This window comes from Anolis carolinensis, chromosome 2 (assembly GCF_035594765.1).
Source record: "Anolis carolinensis isolate JA03-04 chromosome 2, rAnoCar3.1.pri, whole genome shotgun sequence".
Classification (NCBI taxonomy): Eukaryota; Metazoa; Chordata; class Lepidosauria; order Squamata; family Dactyloidae; genus Anolis; species Anolis carolinensis.
The window spans coordinates 167,155,304-167,175,128 of record NC_085842.1 but is presented as its reverse complement, the minus strand read 5'-3'; the positions used below and the strand labels follow the sequence as shown (position 1 = coordinate 167,175,128).

Here is a 19,825-nt window from a genome sequence, read left to right as displayed (position 1 = left end):
CGGCTGGTTGGGGGCCATTCCCCCCCCCCCTCATGAGGGTGGAGAAGCTCCCCAACCACCCGAAACAACTCTGCAGATCTATTAGTTGCAGACGCGATGCGGGCAGTCAAGAAAGCTTTTCTGGCTGTCCTCAACGCCGCAGAGTAGGCCTTAAGTGAGGCTCTAGCCCGTGTTCAGTCAGATACACTACGAGTCTTCTGCCGGAGGCACTCTAGCCTCCGTCTCATCCTCTTCATCACCTCCAGACCCACAGAAAACCAAGGAGCCAGCTTGAGTCTGCAAGACGAGAGGGGATGTTCAGGGGCGATCGTGTCCACCGCCCTGGTCATCTTGGTGTTGTAGAGATTGACCAAGGTATCAACAGGATCGTCAGCCATCATGACAGGTAATGCCCAAGAGCCGTCAGGAATCCATCAGGATCCATAAGCCTCCTGGGACAAACCATTTTAACAGGTTGTCCACTCCCATGGAGGTTTGAGGCCACGAATAGTCTAAAATTGATCAAGTGATGATCGGTCCATGACAATGGAAGAATATTTTGCTCTTCCACTCCAACCATGTTTCCGTCCACAATAAAAACCAGGTCTAAAATGTGCCCAGCCTTATGAGTGGGTCCTGATATCCCTTGGAATAGCCCCATGGTCATCATGGCAACCATGAAGTCCTGAGCTGCTCCAGATAAGGTGGATTCCGCATGGATATTGAAGTCCCCCAGCACAACTAGCCACTGGGACTCCCAAGATCTGGGCAGAAACCACCTCAGCAAGCTCTGGAAGGGAGACTGCTGTGTCGCGGGGTGGTCGGTACACCAGCAGACTCCCCAAACTGTCCCGGCCTCCCACTTTCAAGTGAACACACTCAAACCTGGTAGATTGCGAAGGTACACCTAACCAGGGAGATGGATTCCTGATAGACTGATAGGCTATATCAGGGGTCCCCAAACTAAGGCCCGGGGGCCGGATGCGGCCCTCCAAGGCCATTTACCTGGCCCCCGTCCTCAGTTTTAGACTTAGGCTCACCCAAAGTCTGAAATGACTTGAAGGCACAAAAACAACAATCCTACTTGATTATCTCATTTGCCAGAAGCAGGCCCACACTTCCCACTGAAATCCTGATAAGTTTACAGTATGTTGGTTAAAATTATTTTTTATTTTTAAATATTGTATTGTTCTTTTATTTACCAATATTGTAAATGAAATATTGTAAATGAATGATATGTAATAATATAATGTATTGTGTATACATCTAATATTGATAATAATATTATAATGTAATACAATATAATATTTATTTCAGTATTTCTACCCCACCCTTCTCACCCAATAGGGGACTCAGGGCGGCTAATAATAATAATACAATATAATAATATTGTATAATATAATAATATTAATTATATATTATATATTAAATGTAATATTTCTAATAATATTACGGTATAATGGTATAGTACAATATAGTATTATATAATGCTAATATTGTGCTATGCTAATAATATAATATATTGTATGTACATACAACTTGTAAGCCGCTCTGAGTCCCCTTCGGGGTGAGAGACGGTGGGGTATAAATGTAGTAAATAAATAAATAAGTAATTGTTGCTAGGTTTGTTTTTTTCCCACTACAAATAAGACATGTGCAGTGAGCATAGGAATTTGTTCGTTTTTTTTTTTCAAATGATAATTTGGCCCCTCAACAATCTGACGGACCATGAATCGGCCCTCCACTTAAAAAGTTTGAGGACCCCTGGGCTATATAGTTTGTAGCAATCATCTCCAGACTGAGAGCTGGGAGAGAAATATTTCGTTAATGAAAGCAATTCAGACATGTCATACTACAGTCCATTACAGATGTTTCGCCAGGATTTTAATAACTTTAACCTTATGATCAACCTGAGCCTGGAACAATCCACACTGCAATTCCCTTTCTGAGCCATTGCATAATGAACTTTTAGGCATGATGACTACATATGTGCACATACTTCCAGTTTCTAATCAGAAAATATTGCCAGATCTATTGTTTACAGCCAAAGTCTCTGACATATCTGCTCAGACCAACAGGACAGACACTCAAAACTCGTGGATTTGCAAAAGCTATTTCTCAAACCCCAAGACTCGCCTAAAGAGGTGAAAAAGTAAACCAATGAGGCAAGGTCAGGAAACGTCTACTACAAGACAGACAATGAAGGAACACCTCTATGTGTCATCTCCAGGCACCAGCTGAGATCACTGAAGCATATGATTGAGCAACAATCAATTCTGCAGAACAATACAGCCCTCTTGCAAGCTCCAGGAGGCAGGCATTCATTAGTCTACAGACAGCATTCCAGTCTGAAACAACTACTAATTTACAACAGAATTCCTAATATGGGTGGTAGGACAAGGACAAGGCCCTACCACAAACCCAGATGCCAACTCTGTCCACACCTCTTTTCAGGAAGCAATATTACAAGGGCTAAAAATATTTCACACTGCCAAAAGGGGCATTTGCCTGCTCTCTCCTCCGTTGTGATATACACCATCCTATTTCTACAGTGCCCTTCCATGCTCTGCATCAGTTTCTACGCAAAAGGATAAATGGACTCAAATCTGACATAAGAAATGGCAGTACCCCCAAAACTAGTAGCAGAGCATTTCAACTGTGGGTTGCTGTGGGTTTTCCGGGCTGTATGGCCATATTTCAGAAGCATTCTCTCCTGACGTTTTGCCCACAGGTATTGTAGCGGAACCTTTGTGCTCCGGTCCTTGTTTGAGCGCAGTGGAGGAATGGAGACGGACAACTGAAGGAATTCCAAGAAAGCAGTTTTATTTCGCTAATGGCCACTAGGGTTCCCCCTAGCACAAAGTAAGTGCTTCTCCAGGGAGAACCCCCAGTGACGGGCTGAGAAAATATTTATACACACTACAGGGTTCGGGTTATGCCCGCCCACAAGCAAATTCATTGGCTTAGAGTTGTGACGCTGCCCAATCAGTGCTGACCAGCAGGCCGGCTGCACTCTTTCTGTGCCGTGCTCACAAATCATTCAGAGCGCCTGCGTACGCATGCGCTGTTTGTTTATCTTTAGCTTTCATTTCTTCAGAAACACGTGATTTCCCAGAAATCACATGTTTCTGTGAGCTTATGCACCCGGGTCGCTAGCCGTTGCCATCTCTGCCCATATATGGCATTTCCTGGGGTTCTTTAACCTCCCGCCTCACTCCCCCATTTTCTTTTTGCGAAGCGCATGTACAAAAGCTGAAGCAAAGCATTATGGTTCCATCCAATCCCGCTTGGCTTGGAGTATGGCTATCTTTTTTTCAGGTAAGGATTGTGTGACACACCTAGTACACATTTGCATCATTATTGGAGTGCAGCACATAACTATGAGAACAATGAACAATCCTAAAATCCCTATCAACAATATGTTCTTCAACCATTCTATTGAGGGTAACCAGCTAGTCACCCAGGAGAAGGGAGACCAACCTTCTATCTCCTGGACATTATTGTAAATTAACTTTTGTAATGACTCGATGTCATCTTCAATAGTACTATTCAAGTTATGAAATTTCACTACACAACGCCCTCTAACCATGGCGCATAACCCCCCCCTGGCCGCCAGTAGGTAGTCAAGGGCCAACTTATGCTGTAGGGCCATCTGGCTGATTTCTTCTACTTCAGACTGGATTTCCCGGAAAATTTTACCAGTGGCATTTATGGACTTTTCAAGGCGGCAAGTCAGGCCTAGAACACTTCTACGATTTGCTTGAGCTACAATCCCTGGGTAAGCACCCAGGGTCAACAAGCCTGTGATCAGGCCTCCTCCTACACGGGAGGCTTCTGAACCTGACAGGGCCTTGTTAATAATGACCTCATCCGAGCATTCTGGTCCTAGAGGGCCTGTTTGCACAATGTCCCGTTTCAGGCGCTGATGCCTTTTGTGTAAGACCTGAACTGGGAATGTCAAATAACCCACACCGACACACTGGTAGTTGCCGGGGTGATAATTTGTGGCCCATTTATCAAAGAAAAACCATAGATTTGGATCCCTAATTTGCCATAACGGACAGAGGCTTTTACCTAGGCTCAGTTGGGTTAATTGTTGCAGTATGTTCATATAAGATTTTAGGCCCTCAATAGAATCATTCACACTAAATGTGGGATAATCTGGATACATGCTAGCCCACTCGGTTGCGGTTAGATTTAATCGTGAGACATAAGATGTATTAAATCGTCCATGTAGATAGAACCGGTCTCGACAATGGGAATAATTGCCTAATCGGGAAAAGAACGCCTGCCTAGTTCCCCAGTGTTTCCACTCAGAATTCCATATTCCCGATCCTCCACAACAGAAGCACAAACCCCTGGTGGAGGTATGGTATCTAAACCGTCGAAACCGAGTTTTATTTATCTTTTGCGGTATGCTAGAAAACACGGTAGGTGGACCCTCCTGAGCCTTGGACAATCCCTCCAACACAATCTGTGGTTCATCAATTAAATCGGGAAGAAATGAAAAATCTCCTACGGTGAGGGGGTGTTCATATATTAATGCTACCTCTTTCCCGTGCTGCTCAAACATATAATTGGCATGTTCTTTTATCCAATTCCCATGTGCTCTTTTTCCAAAAGAGAGAATAAAACTCAGCACAAATAATATACCAAACACAGTGCGCTTTCCTCCCCTCCTCATAACTTGTCTCCCACTTTTTCCTCTCAAAATGTCTAGCCACCATCTCCCGGAGAGCGCCTTTGTTGGGCCATGCTGCGACATACTTGACCACCGACGCTCCGTTGCACCCGAAGGGATCAGCTTCATGGCCTTGTTGACCCCTTAGGGAGTTGCCGGATGATCCTGAGTCTCAGGTCCTCACCAGGAACTCGCTCCGTCCGCCACTCCTCAGGTGCTAGTTTTACACGGGTGTAATGTATCCACGGCTTAATCTCCTTCACCTTCACTGCAGTGGGGGTAGACAGGAGCACAACATAGGGTCCTCGCCACTTGGGTCCCAATGGCTCAATCTTCCAATCCTTGACCAGAACCTCGTCACCTGGTATGCTTGAACTATCTCATTCCTGTTGTTTATCACAGGCACCGTTCTCAAGGGCATCTGGAGGGCCAGTCCGGTCGGTGAATCACCAGGCCACACCGGAGCTCCATGTCTCCGAGTTTGTGCCGGAGAAGCATCACTGGGCATCCGTTGTGACTTCTTCTTTTCCTTTGTTTCCTCCTGATATTTTTCTAGGCTAGGATAGTGTTTCTTGGCCGCTTCGGTTGACTCCGAAGAGTAGGGTGGGGGTCTCGTTCCTAGTGTAGGTGCACCGGGGGCTGTTCCCTGGGGTGGGGGGGGGCGGTGGCAAGGGTGGCGGCAATAATTCCTGTTGTCTAGCCTGTACACTCAACTGTAAATCTGGGTAGTCTTCCTCATTGGATTGGAAAACTTCCTTCTTTTTCCCCTCCTTCTTCACCACCATACATTTGCCATTCCTGCACTGTCGAACCCAACCTGGATCTTCTCTAACTACCCGTTCCTACGTAGCAATATAGACCCACTGGTTCGGATGATTCACAGCACAATATTCTTCCACTGTTCGGATCAGTTTCAGATCCCACGTTCCTTCTACTTGCCAACCTAAACCAAACTCTGGCCATTCTCCCTGACACAAATTCCTCAGTCTATAATCTCTCAGGTCCCTTGGATTCCCTGCTACGGCTCTGCTAGCAAAAGAGCCAAAATTATCTAAGATGCATTGTAAGGGAGTGGAGCTCTTTGAATTTTTCCCTCCCATCCTGCCTAATAGAGGGGACTGTCCTGGCCTGGGCACCCGGCCACTCAATGGCATGCGTCAGGAAACACAAGACAGAACCCCTTTCTACCTCCCTGGGAACTTTTTTTTGTCCCTCCCAGCGCTGGCGTTCCCTTAATATCTCATGCAAACCCCTATACTTGCCAGATTTCTGTAGACGTCGGACCAACCTTCGCCCCTGGGCTTTTTTCCCTGGATCCTTTTCCTCCTAGCCGGTTTCTATGGAACCTCGCTGATGTTGCAGCTCTCACCGTCAGTCGGCGTTGGCATCAGAGGCAAGCACCGTAGCCGGTCTTGTAATATTCAGGGGCCCCTTCTCGTCTCACGGTAGTTGCCTCAGGCCCCCACCGCTGAGTTGAGGCCGTCCCGCCAACGGGATCTGTCTCCAATCTCCTGGCCCGTCTTATAGGAAATCACGTCGGGGTCACCAGAAAATGTAGCGGAACCTTTGTGCTCCGGTCCTTGTTTGAGCGCAGTGGAGGAATGGAGACGGACAACTGAAGGAATTCCAAGAAAGCAGTTTTATTTCGCTAATGGCCACTAGGGTTCCCCCTAGCACAAAGTAAGTGCTTCTCCAGGGAGAACCCCCAGTGACGGGCTGAGAAAATATTTATACACACTACAGGGTTCGGGTTATGCCCGCCCACAAGCAAATTCATTGGCTTAGAGTTGTGACGCTGCCCAATCAGTGCTGACCAGCAGGCCGGCTGCACTCTTTCTGTGCCGTGCTCACAAATCATTCAGAGCGCCTGCGTACGCATGCGCTGTTTGTTTATCTTTAGCTTTCATTTCTTCAGAAACACGTGATTTCCCAGAAATCACATGTTTCTGTGAGCTTATGCACCCGGGTCGCTAGCCGTTGCCATCTCTGCCCATATATGGCATTTCCTGGGGTTCTTTAACCTCCCGCCTCAGTATCCTCAGAGGTTGTGAGGATGTCTGCCATAGATGTGAGTGAAACTTCAGGAGATAATGCTTCTGGAACATGGCCATACAGCCTGGAAAACGCACAATAACCCTGGGATTCTGAACATAAAAGCCTTCGACAAAACATGCCTGACATAGATGTGGGTGAAACGTCAGGAGATAATGCTTCTGGAACAAGGCCATACAGCTCGGAAAACTCACAGCAACCAAGTGATTCCGGTCATGAAAGCCTTTGACAACACATTACAAGAGGCTCCTTCTTTGGAGGCTTTTAAGCAGAGGCTGGATGGCCATCTGTCGGGGATGCTTTGAATGCGATTTCCTGCTTCTTAGCAGGGGGTTGGACTGGATGGCCCATGAGGTCTCTTCCAACTCTACTATTCTATGATTCTATGATTCTAAGATGAAGTTCCTTGAACAAAGAAATTGCAATGAAACAGGGAAACAGCTGAATGCAATTGCATCCACAAATTTCAATTTATTAGCAGAGATATGAACAAAGACTGATCACTAACGATCTGAAAGACCTGTATCATGTTACACATGAAGATTTTGAAGATTTTGGGTGAGGGTTGTGATTTGCATCTTTTTGGATTACATTCCATCCCAGTATCACAACTGTGTAAATATGATTAATAAACAAAGACTTTGATATCTTTCTATATTGCCTTTGTAGTAGCGATTAACGAAAGCTCTTGCCAACATAAGAATCAGTCTTAAAGATGATGATGCTGGTGGTTTTCTTCTGATTCCTTCCTCCATTTTGCACAGAAAAAAACTAACATAGCTGCATCTTTGGAGAAACAGACAGTAATGCCGCTATTACAATAAACATAGCACAGTATTTAACTATCTTTATATGTGGGCAGCAGAGAACCATGATGTTCAAATCTCAAAGGATGCATCATTTTAGTCTTAAAATTGAGTGTAGACGATGCTAGTAGGATTACTAGGATACTAATATATTTTCACCTTATGGTGGCTATGACATATTTTAAGTGAAGACCAATTATAGCCATTTCTAATGTATTTTAATTGTCCTACAAGGTATATGTTTTAATGTTGATTCATGTTATTAGTGTTATCATGTCTATTTGATTATTTTATACTGTTTTAATTCTTTTGCTACAAGTTTACTGTTATTATTGTGTACAGTAGAGTCTCACTTATCCAATATTCGCTTATCCAACGTTCTGGATTATCCAACGCATTTTTGTAGTTTTCGATATATCATGATATTTTGGTGCTAAATTCGTAAATACAGCAATTACAACATAACCTTACTGCGTATTGAACTACCTTTTCTATCAAATTTGTTGTATAACATGATGTTTTGGTGCTTAATTTGTAAAATCATAACCTAATTTGATGTTTAATAGGCTTTTCCTTAATCTCTCCTTATTATCCAACATATTTGCTTATCCAACGTTCTGCCGGCTCGTTTACATTGGATAAGTGAGACTCTACTGTATTACTTTGATTTTTGATGTGTTTGTATTAATTTGGGCATTGAATTTTGCCTTTTTTTCTGTGTATAAAGGAGAGAGGATGGTCTAGAAACAAAGTTTTGTTATATTTTATTTTTAATTATGTTAATTTTTGGCAGGTGGTCAAGATATTTCAGATTCCATTGAGGTCTTCTTAGAAAAAAAAGAACAAGTGTTTCTTCTGTTTTTGAAAATATTAAATCCAGCAGTGACTATGTTTAAAATAGTTTAAAATGTTAAAAATAGGAGTCTCAAGTATCGTTTGGCTTTTGCCGGGAGTAGTCCAACATGGGGTCTTCTGGGCATGAGACTGAAACTCCCATCAGTCCTCACCACAGAGCGTTAGTCAGGGTCAATGGGAGTTGTGATTTACTCTTGTTTTAAGCTGTGATGTGCTTTTCTTTAAAGTCAGTGGTTCTCAATTTAGAGTCCCCAGATGTTTTTGGCCTTCAACTCCCAGAACTCCTAACAGCTGGTAAACTATCTGAGATTTCTGGGAGTTGTAGGCCAAAAACATCTGCGGACCCACAGGTTGAGACCCATTGCTTTAAGTGCTCTTCTCCTAATCAGTCAGGACAGAGTTCTGTACGGTGTGTCTTCTCCTTGGTTCTGTGTTTCTGACCCAAATCATTCCCCTTCCCTAAAGGTAAAGGTTTCCCTTTGACATTAAGTCTAGTCAAGTCCGACTTTGGGGGGTGGTGTTCATCTCAATTTCTAAGCCGAAGAGTCGGCATTGTCCATAGACGCCTCCTAGGTCACTTGGCCGGCATGACTGGATGGAGTGCCGTTATCTTCCCACCAAAGCGGTACAGTAGAGTCTCACTTATCCAAGCAAAACGGACCGGCAGAAGCTTGGATAAGCAAATATCTAGGATAATTAGGAGGGATTAAGGAAAAGCCTATTCAACATCAAATTAGGTTATGATTTTACAAATTAAGCACCAAAACATCATGTTAGACAACAAATTTGACAGAAAAAGCAGTTCAATACGCTGTAATGTTATGTTGTAATTACTGTATTTATGAATTTAGCACCAAAATATCACGATATATTGAAAACATTGACTACAAAAATGGCTTGGATAATCCAGAGGCTTGGATAAGCGAGGCTTGGGTAAGTGAGACTCTACTGTATATCCCAATTCCTTCCGAATATAAGGGATATATTGATCTACTCACATTTTTATCTTTATATGTTAATGTTTAAATTTTCTAACTGTGCATGTCTTTTTTTCATTGGATGTGTTTTATAGTTATTGTTTTTATTTGGGCTTGACCCCATGTAAGCCGCCCCGAGTCCCTTCGGGGAGATGGAGGCGGGGTATAAAAATAGTTATTATTATTATTATTATTATTATTATTATTATTATTATTATTTGCATGTTTTCTAACTGCTAGGTTGGTAGAAGCTGGGGTTAACAACGGGAGCTCATCCGGTCCCGTGGATTCAAAGCGCTGACCTTCCGGTCAGCAAGTTCTGCAGCTTAGCTACTAAGTAGGAGCATGATGGAGAACAAACTCAATAAGTGGGACTTTAAATCTGCTTTGATCTGAAGTTGCGGTCAGATCCACCCCTCCTCATTTGAAGGGCTTCTTTCTGATGGGAGCCAATTCTGACTTGGAGACCCTTAAGTGAGTCTACATTTCCTAACCGGCACCTGTTGGGCCTCTTTCTCTTAGGTGTTGCTACGTTTCCACCTCTGATTTCCCTCCACCCCTCCCAGAGGGCGAATCACAGGCAGGAAACATGGTGCCACTAAGGAGGAAAAAGTCCTTCTTGACCTAATTAGCAGCCAGGGCTCTCCCTTCGCAGGGAACGCAATCAAAACAAGCCTCATGCAAATATGACTGAGGATTCCAGGCAGACAAGATTGCTAAGTCTTGACTAAAACATTTAAGTGCTCCCTCCCTACTTTTGCAGGGCCTTGGTCTTGTGGGCTTCAGAGTTCCTGCCTCTGTATGGTCCACTCCTTCCAAAATAGAAGCAAAACAGAAGGCGGCAACGCTGCCTTGGCTGCCCATTAGCGCCTCCCTGTGGCCACGGCTTTGAATTACACTCTGGGAAGCCAATCACTACTGTAAACCCAGCCAAGGTGAAATCCCTTGATCGTTTCCAAACAAGCGCCTTAATCACACTATACTTTAAAGAGCAGGCATAGAGTTGGCATCTCACTTTAAATCCTATGGCTGCCTCCTGTGGAGCCCCGGTGGTGAAGTGTGTTAAAGCACTGAGCTGCTGAACTTGCAGACCGAAAGGTCCCAGGTTCAAATCCCGGGAGCGGAGTGAGCACCGGCTGTTAGCTCCAGCTTCTGCCAACCTAGCAGTTCGAAAACATGCCAATGTGAGTAGATCAATAGGTACCGCTCTAGTGGGAAGGTAACGGCACTCCATGAGTCATACCGGCCACATGACCTTGGAGGTGTCTACGGACAACACCGGCTCTTCGGCTTAGAAATGGAGATGAGCACCAACTCCCAGAGTCAGACATGACTGGACTTAACGTCAGGGGAATACCTTTACCTTTACTTAAGTTTAATGAGGCCCAGGATCCCTCTGTACTGCTTCTGTAGAAATTGATTCAATTGAAAGCACATGCTAAAATAAAAACCATTTAGTCTTAAAGGTGCTGCCAAATTTCTTTTTCTCCACATCCCTTTAATTCTTAGAAGCCCTGATGCGATTATTGAGACATAATGTAATGGCTGCTTTTGAAGGCTTCTAAAAATCGAGTCACCTGCATTTCTCAACCTGGGGATCGGGAGCCCTGAGGGGGTTTCGGGGGGGGGGGGGTCACCAAAGACCATCAGAAAACACATATTTATGGTCTTAGGAACAGAAATCCCTGTAGTATTTTTTGATGGTGATGGGGGTTCTGTGTGGGAAATTTTGCCCCAATTGTATCATTGGTGGGGTCTCTTTGATTGTAGGTGAACTATAAATCCCAGCAACTACAACTAACAAATGTCAAGGCCTATTATCACCAAACTCCACCAGTTCAAATTTGGGCATATTGAGTATTCATGCCAAGTTTGGTCCAGATCCATCATTGTTTGAGTCCACAGTGCTCTTTGGATGTAGGTGAACTACAACTCCCAAACTCAAGGTCAGTGCCCACCAAACCCTTCCAGTATTTTCTGTTGGTCATGGGAGTTCTGTGTGCCAAGACGGGTTCAATTCCATCGTCGGTGGAGTTCAGAATGCTCTTTGATTGTAGGTAAACTATAAATCCCAACAACTACAACTCCCAAATGACAAAATCAGTCGTCCCCCCCCAAAAAAACCCCCCACCAGTATTCAAATTTGGGCATATCGGGTATTTGTGCCAAATTTGGTCCAGAGAAGGAAAATACATCCTGCATATCAGATATTTACATTACTATTCATAACAGTAGCAAAATTGTTATGAAGTAGCAATGAAAATTATGTTATGTTTGGGGGTCACCACAACGTGAGGAATTGTATGAAGGGGTTGCAGCATTAGGAAGGTTGAGAACCACTGGGTTAGTATTTACTAACAAAAACTATTATCCTTGCTTTGTGAAACAGGGACAACACCAGGCTGAAAGTCCTACTGTGACACACTATTGGTTACTGTACTTTCTCCAGTATTGCAACAGATCCATAATGTAGCTGATAGAACATTAAATGGAATACAGAACAAAGAATATATGATGTCATTTTAAAGATCTGATTGGATTTTCCAAGATACCTCCAGGCACCATGAACAATATCCCTAATGGACTCAAATTCTAGGAATTTCAGTTCAACACCAGGTTTAAACTAGGCCATAAAATGCAGAAAATGCTTTCTGCCTCACATAAGTGAACCTGGTACATGACAGATATCACACAATCTGCATTATAAGCTGAGTAGCGCAAAATAAACCATGTCTATTTGCTTTTGCAAGGCAAGTTGGTCTTGCAAACTAAAATCTACCATTAGTTTCATCATATTTATAAGAGTTCTTGCTTCATGCTACAGCAAAGCACACAATTTATTCATAGCTCTACCATACATTAATGTGATCTTTAATATCAACAGATCTTAACTCTATGCAATGGCCAGTATTTCAGAACAATAGCAGCTGTTACAGTAGTGATACTTACATACTCAGGAGTTATGGTTGCTTTCAGGTATGAAGCTGAATTCCTCCAAAACACCAAATTGCCTACATTGGTGACTGAGACTGTGGTACGTTTCTTTCTGATGGTTCAGTGTACACAAATTTTGTCTCATGCTCATAATTATTTAAAAATTGCATATAAAATTACTTTCAGGCTATGAGTACAATAAGAGGTATATGAAACATAAATGTATTTCATGTGTAGAACTGGGTTCCCTAAGATCTCATTATGTACGTATATGCTAATACAGTATTCCAAAATTCAAAACACTTCTGGTTCTAAGCTTTTACAATATAGGATACTCAACATGTATAAGCATATTCAGGAGCCCCCAGTGGCTCAACAGATTAAACCGCTGAGCTGCTGAACGTGATGATCAAAAGGTTGGCGGTTCAAATCCAGAGAGCGGGGTGAGCTCCCGCTGTTAGCCCCAGCTTCTGCCAACCTAGCAGTTTGAAAACATGCAAATGTGAGTAAATCAATAGGTACCGTTCCAGTGGGAAGGTAATGGTGTTCCATGCAGCCATGCCAGCCACATGCCCTTGGAGGCATCTATGGACAACACCGGCTCTTTGGCTTAGAAATGGAGATGAGCACCAACCGAGTCAGACTCAACTAAACTTAATGTCAGGGGGAAACATTCACCTATAAACATTTTCACAGCAAAATGTCAAAACAGTGTGTATGTTTCTCCTTGATGCTAGCACTTCTAAGTTCAGCATACATTTCTAGTGTAGACACACGCATAAGTGAGTGAAGGATAACACCTTGAAAGAGATTTAGTAATTCTGAACATCGCCATGCCACGTTAATCTGAAGAACTAGTATGCATTTTTTGACTGAACTACATTCTGCAATTTAAACTTACACTTTGATGTATACACGTACAAATAGTAAAATCTGGAGCCAAAATCTATTGTTTATTAAATGGATCCTCCCATCCCACCCACACAAAGGGGAAGTCTGTAGAAACTTCAGTGTTGCTCCAGATTTTCTACTCTGTATTAGGTGGAGTCCAAAGATTAATGGTTTGTGACAGCAAAAACACCAGATTACTCTCTGGTTCCTGATCACTCACTGTTCCTTTCAAATAGTAGCAACATGGACTAGCATAGCCAAAGATGGGACAGGCTGGAAGCTTAAAACAAACATTTGGAGTAATGCTTGGCCATTCAATTTAGAGAGGCAAGCCACTTACCCTTAACTTGAGCCATGCACTTTTGCTTCTTTTTGACACTTGCCTGACAACTGCTTTTGACAGCACACACTCTGAACAAGGGGATAAAGAGACAGCTACCCTCATCCATCTCTTTCCTTTCTTTAAAGTGGAAATAAGAATGTCAACACAAACCAGTGTATAACAAAATCAGAAGATTTGAATAGAATCGACAGTCAACTCCCCTCCAAGGAAAGGCAAGCGCAAAGGGAAAGAGCAGGTGCCTGGGCTGTGCAGTGTCCCAATTACGTTTTTATTATTCCGGTTGCTCTCACTGTTATGCCAGACTTTTTATCTGAAAACTGTTTTCAGCACACAAAAGACCTCATTACTAAATAAAAAGGGACGTCACTACTTCACATATTGCAAGGAGATAGAAAGTTGTTTTTGTTGCTGATCTCCTTTTCCCTTGTACTGTACACCAAATCATTGCAAACAAACCAATAAAATGTGGGCTAGATAATGCTACTATTGGGTGGATTTCTAATTGGTTAAGCAACCGAACCCAAAGGGTGTTCAAACTTGGAAAGAAGCGAGTTGAGTGCCGCAAGGTTCAGTCCTGGGGCCCAGCACTGCTCATCTTTATTAATGACTTGGATGAAGGTTTAGAGGGCATGCTTATCAAGCTTGCAGATGACACCAAATTAAGAGGGATAGCGAATATACCAGAGGACAGGATCAGAATTCAAAACGACCTTAACACATTAGGGAGCTGGGCCAAAACTAACAAAATGAATTTCAACAAAGATAAATGTAAAATACTACATTTAGGTAGAAAAAATGAAATGCAAAGATACAGAATGGGTGATGCCTGGCTTGACAAACAGCACATGTGAATCTTGGGAGTCTGTGAAGAACAAGTTGAACTTCAACCAACAGTGTGATGCAACAACTAAAAAAGGCAACAGGATTTTGAGCTGCATCAAAAGAAGTACAGTGTCTAAAGCAAGTGAAGTCATGGTGCCCCTCTATCCTGCTTTGGTCGGATCTCACCTGGAATCCTGTGGCCATTTCTGGGCACCACAATTTTAGAGATATTGACAAGCTGGAAAGTGTCCAGAGGAGAGCAACTAACATGATCAAAGGTCTAGAGACCATACCCTATGAGAAGCAGCTGGATATGTTTAGCCTGCAGAAGAGAAGGCTTAGAGACATGATGAGAGTCATGTAAAAATACGTGAAAGGATGTCATAAAGAGGAGGGAACAAGCTTGTTTTCTGTTCCCCTGGAAACTAGGAAGAATTTCCTGACTGTATGAGCTGTCTAGCAGTGGAACTTTCTGCCTCCGAGTATGGTGGAGGCTCCTTCTTTGGAGGCTTTTCAACAGAGGCTGGATGGGTCCATCTGTACTTTGATTGTACTTTTCCTGCATGGCAGAACTGGATGGCCCACAAGGTCTCTTCCAACTCTGATTCTATATGCCCGTCAATCTCAACAGCTTTAAAAGCCTGCTCCTTTTATGATACAACCACAAACAAAAAGTCCAGTAACATGCAGAATGACTGTAAATGTATTTATTTAGCTGATATTAGCAAACTGACATCATTCCAACAATCTCTTTACATCGGCTTGGGGGGTGGTCTTGGTGCAGCACCCTGGAGGGAAAAAGGAAACCATCTGTTAGAAAACATTCGTGTGGTTTTATCAGTTCTCCCTGTAGCAAATCATTTTGCTTTTAGTCAACTTGCAGGGTGGATTCAACAGAACAGGCAAGTGCGCATAATCCTCACCTTCCAGATCACGCACTTAAATGAATGCTGATTTATATTACTTGATACCCCATCACATGTCTATGGCGGGACATTTTAGTGTATTTTAGATACAATTTGTTTTTCTATCTCTGAACATGACAACTACTGATCTCATCTGCTTACATGACTGCACTATGCAATACAAAGAGGACAGGCAGCCATGAGAGGGCTTCACCTCTGATATCAGGAGCGTTCATTTCATTTAATTGCAAGTGAGCCTCCATCTTTGGAGTCAGTCTACTTACTGCAGGCCTGAACCTAGGCGGAGGGGTGCGGTCCTTCCGAGCCTCACGAGAGCGGTTTCTCACCACCTTGCTGTGGATGGCACAGCTCACACAATAGTGAAGCTTCACATAGAGTTTCGGCAACACATAGGCTGGGAAAAGAACAAACAGCAGGGTCAGAACCACAGAGTCATTCCAGAAAAGCCAAAGTCAGCCAGATACTTCCAACAACAATATCTCCATGACTCCCTGTGGGTGAAAAACTCCCACAGGGCTCACAAAATCTTCCCAAAAGGAAATGATTTATAAGAAAACATTTTTAATTGTTACTAGGAGTTTAAAACCATATACAGCCTTCAGGTTTATTCTGGCAAAACAACACATGGGTAACATCCAACATGTTTCAGTAAGCAATCTACGACAGGTGAATCTACTCTTTTCCGCACGAAGATTTTTCTTTTTAGTTATGGTGGATAAATAAAATATCTTGGCAAGATATCTAATCACACTATTCATTTAATTATTCTGACAAATTTTGTGAACAATCTAGTTTGGGATTTACCTCCAATTTGGATTAATTTATGTTATTGCTCTTGAATTTTCAGGGCCTGGGGAGGGGTGGGGAAACCTTGCAAAACTGTGCTCTGGAAGATATTGGAAAATTGTTCAAAAATGGAGCTGAGGTAAGAGGCGACAGGGCCTTCCCAGTCTAGCAACTCCTCGGTGACCCCTGGATCTGAGAAAATCACCCCACATCATCATCCTTTAATTTTCTATCTCACCACTTACAGAATGGTAAAATAAAACATGTGTGGTGGCAGAAGGTACTTACAGTCAAAGACGCTTGCTTCAGAGATGTCTCTGACAGCTGCTGCCTCTACAATGTTTCGGATGACAAACTTCTTAATAGCCTTATCCTTGGGGACACAGCGGGCACAGTTGGTACAGCGAATTGGCTGGACATGCCCACGGCCCTTCTTGGCACGGCCGTTGTTCCTTCTCTTCTTCGTCTGGTAAAACAGAAAAGAAAACATTAATAGGTGTCCATACTCTTCCCTGGAGATGAATACCAACACTCAGAGTTGGACACAACTAGACTTAATTAATGCATTTACGCACTGATATCAATAGAATCTAATTGATATCCATACGTAAATGAATTAATTATTCGATTAGCCTCATGGCAAAAGCTACACGTGATAGAGAAAAAAAAAATAAACACAGATCTGAATTCAGCACAAAAAAACTAAGAATGACTTAAAATTATATCTGATGAAAAATACGTTGGCTTGTGTAATTTAAGAAAAATCCCGACTAGATGAGACAATAGGACAATGGCAGATGCATAGTACTATGTACTTACGCATCTTAACATTAAAACAGGTTCCATGTTACAGATTGAAACTAAAGACAGTTCAGCCAACCAATCCTTCCATTAGATGGGCTTCTGTTCTAGTCCAGAAATGCCTTTTGTTCAACAAATGTTCTTTCTTGCCTTTAAAGGATTTTAAAGGATTCATCATCAATTTGATTTAACAGTTAAACATAGATATATATCTCATAAGCCAAAGTGGCAACCACCACAAGGGCCTGCAAGCAAGGTGCCCTTGCTGTGAACATAAAACAACAGGCACCACAAAGGCTGTTTTCAGAAAGGAACAATTTATTGGGTTGCTTTGAGTTTTCCGGTCTGTATGGCCATGTCCCAGAAGCATTCTTTTCAGACATTTCGCCGGCATCTATGGGAGGCACCCTCAGAGGTGGTGAGGTCTGTTAAAACAAGTGGGGTTTAGATATCTGTGGAATGTTCAGGGTGGGAGAAAGAACTGCTGGAGGCAAGTGTGAATGTTGCAACTGACCACCTTGATTAGCATTGAAAAGCTTTCTAGCTTCAAGATCTAGCTGCTTACTGTTTGGGGAAATCCTTTGTTAGGCGGTGTTAGGTGGCCCTGATTGATTCATGTTTTGAATTCCTGTTTTCTGAGTGAAAATGAACAAAATCTGGCCAACAGTATTTTTTAAAAAACACTAAAATCAGGACAGTAAATAAAGAACCACACTCAGAAAACAGACTAATTCCAGACAGGAAACAATCAGGGCCAGCTAACACCTCCCAACAAGATTCCCCCAGGCAGCTGCCGGACTATTCAATGCTAATCAATCTGGCTAATTTCAACATTCACACTTGCCTCAAAATAAGTAAGAGTTCTTTTTCCCACCCTGGACTTTCCACAGCTATATAAACCCCACTCGCCTAGTTTCCAACAGACCTCACAACCTCTGACGATACCTGCCATAGATGCGGGCGAAACGTCAGGAGAGAATGCTTCTGGAAATGGCCATATACCCCGGAAAACTCACCGCAACCCATTGATTCCGGACATGGAAACCTTCGACAACGCATGGCCCATTTATTTCCTCTTGAAACTGGGCCCGAACGAGGCCTCGCGTTCTCAGACGTCACTTCCGCCCGGTCGGTGGCCCGAGAGAGAGCGCGAGGCCTGAAGGGAGGCGGCCTTCCGTCTCCTGGGAGCCTCGCGCCCCAACAGAACGTGGCCCAGCTATCGCATTCTAACGGGGGAGCGTACCATTTCCAAAGCGGGGTGGGGGTGGGGGAGGCGGGGAGGAAAATAATGGCTCGCTTAAAGATTCGCAGGGAATCTGTTACGAGGAGATGGCAGGCCATGGCTATTGTATCCACCCACCCACCAAAGCCAGCTTACAAAGAGACACGGATACCCTCAAAGATGACCGCGGCTCTTCTTTCTCAAAGCTCCTCCCCCCCTTTTTCCTTTTGCCGGACCTTCTGTTGTCCCCTAATAGTATCAGGCCTCATCTAAGCGGCGCGTGCACTACCCACCATGTCGACGCTGAAGAGGCGAAAGAGGGTCCGGCTCCCCCACCGCGGTCCTTATATGCGCTCCCTCCGCGAAACGGAAGTGCTTCGCCCACCCTTTCCTCCCGCGACGCGAAGGAAGAAAGAATCCTGGAGGGAAAGAAAGCGCCCCTCACGCCGCACAGAACGAAAATGGAATTAAATCTCACTTCCACCCCACTAAATTCAACCCTCGCCGTGTTTTTTGAGAGGGACTATTTTTCCTCTCCTCTGGAGCGGAAGGTTATTGTTAACAAAAAGGTGTGATTCTCAAACAATGCATCAGCGGCGGACGGGGAGGGCTTGGCGGCCTTTCTTGGAGAGGTGCGTGCTGGGAGATGTAGTTTCTCCTAGTTTTATGCTAAACAGGCATGCGCAAACTTCGGCCCTCCAAGTGTTTTGGACTTCAACTCCCACAATTCCTAACAGCCTATTAGCACCATCTCCTACGGAAATTCCGCTCTGCCAGCATCATATTTTGCCAGTTTGTCCATGCTTGTGCAAAAACTCAGCCACAGTTGTCGAAGGCTTTCATGGCCGGAATCACTGGGTTGCTGTGAGTTTTCCGGACTGTATAGCCATGTTCCAGAAACATTCTCTCCTGACGTTTCGCCCACACCTGTGGCAGGCATCCTCAGGTTGTGAGTCTGTTGGAAACTAGGCAAGTGGGGTTTATCTGTGGAAGGTCCAGGGTGGGAGAACGAACTCTGGTCTGCTGGAGGCGTGAATGGTGCAGTTGGCCATCTTGATTAGCATTGAATACCCTGGCAGCTTCAAAGCCTGTCTGTTTCCTTCCTGGGGGAAACTACACAGACTACACAGAGAAGCCATTGAACTCCACAAGCATGTGGACAATTTCAACAGAAAGGAGGAAACCATGAAAATGAACACCATCTGGCTACCAGTATTAAAAAAAATCCAAAATTAAGACAGAAAATAAAGAACAACACTCAGAAAACAGAGGAATTCCACACAGGAAACAATCAGGGACAGCTAACACCTCCCAACAAAGGATTTCCCCAGGAAAGAAACAGCCAGGCTTTGAAGCTGACATGATTTTCAATGCTAATCAAGGTGATTAATTGCAACATTCACACTTGCCTCCAACAGGCAAGAGTTATTTTTCCCTCCCTGGACCTTCCACAGATATATAAATCCCACTTGCCTAGTTTCCAGCAGACCTAACAGCCTCTGAGGATGCCTTCCACAAATGTGGGCGAAACAACAGGAGAAAATGCTTCTGGAACATGGTCATACAGCCCGGAAAACTCACCGCAACCCAGCAGCCACAGTTGTTTGCGGCGAGAGTACAGCAGTCATGTTACAAATCCGATGCCTTTTTGAAAGGAGTTTACAGAAGATTCATAGTTTTGGTATCCAATTGCAATGCTGCTTTCTCTCTCAATCAGTTCCATTATTTTAATGAGATTACATAGTGGAAA

General features: G+C 43.7%; 1 protein-coding gene across 1 annotated transcript; it reads right to left on the bottom strand.

Annotated features, from left to right (window-relative positions):
• Positions 1-15,032: 15,032 nt before the first annotated feature.
• rps26 (ribosomal protein S26) lies at positions 15,033-18,527 on the bottom strand. Its single transcript, XM_003223200.3, has 4 exons — positions 18,369-18,527; positions 16,341-16,518; positions 15,530-15,660; positions 15,033-15,128 (listed from the first exon to the last, which is right to left on the bottom strand). The coding sequence occupies exons 1-4, from the start codon at positions 18,369-18,371 to the stop codon at positions 15,093-15,095; spliced, it is 348 nt and encodes a 115-aa protein (XP_003223248.1). The 5' UTR covers positions 18,372-18,527; the 3' UTR covers positions 15,033-15,092.
• Between the last annotated feature and the right edge of the window lie 1,298 nt (positions 18,528-19,825).

Excerpts from the sequence above, each read along its gene's own strand:
- rps26 (XM_003223200.3), bottom strand. Across the intron at positions 15,661-16,340 it reads TGAAGCAAGCGTCTTTGACT|CCTATGTGTTGCCGAAACTC; the intron begins GTAAGTACCTTC and ends TTCTTTTCCCAG. Across the intron at positions 15,129-15,529 it reads CGCCTAGGTTCAGGCCTGCA|GGTGCTGCACCAAGACCACC; the intron begins GTAAGTAGACTG and ends TTTTCCCTCCAG.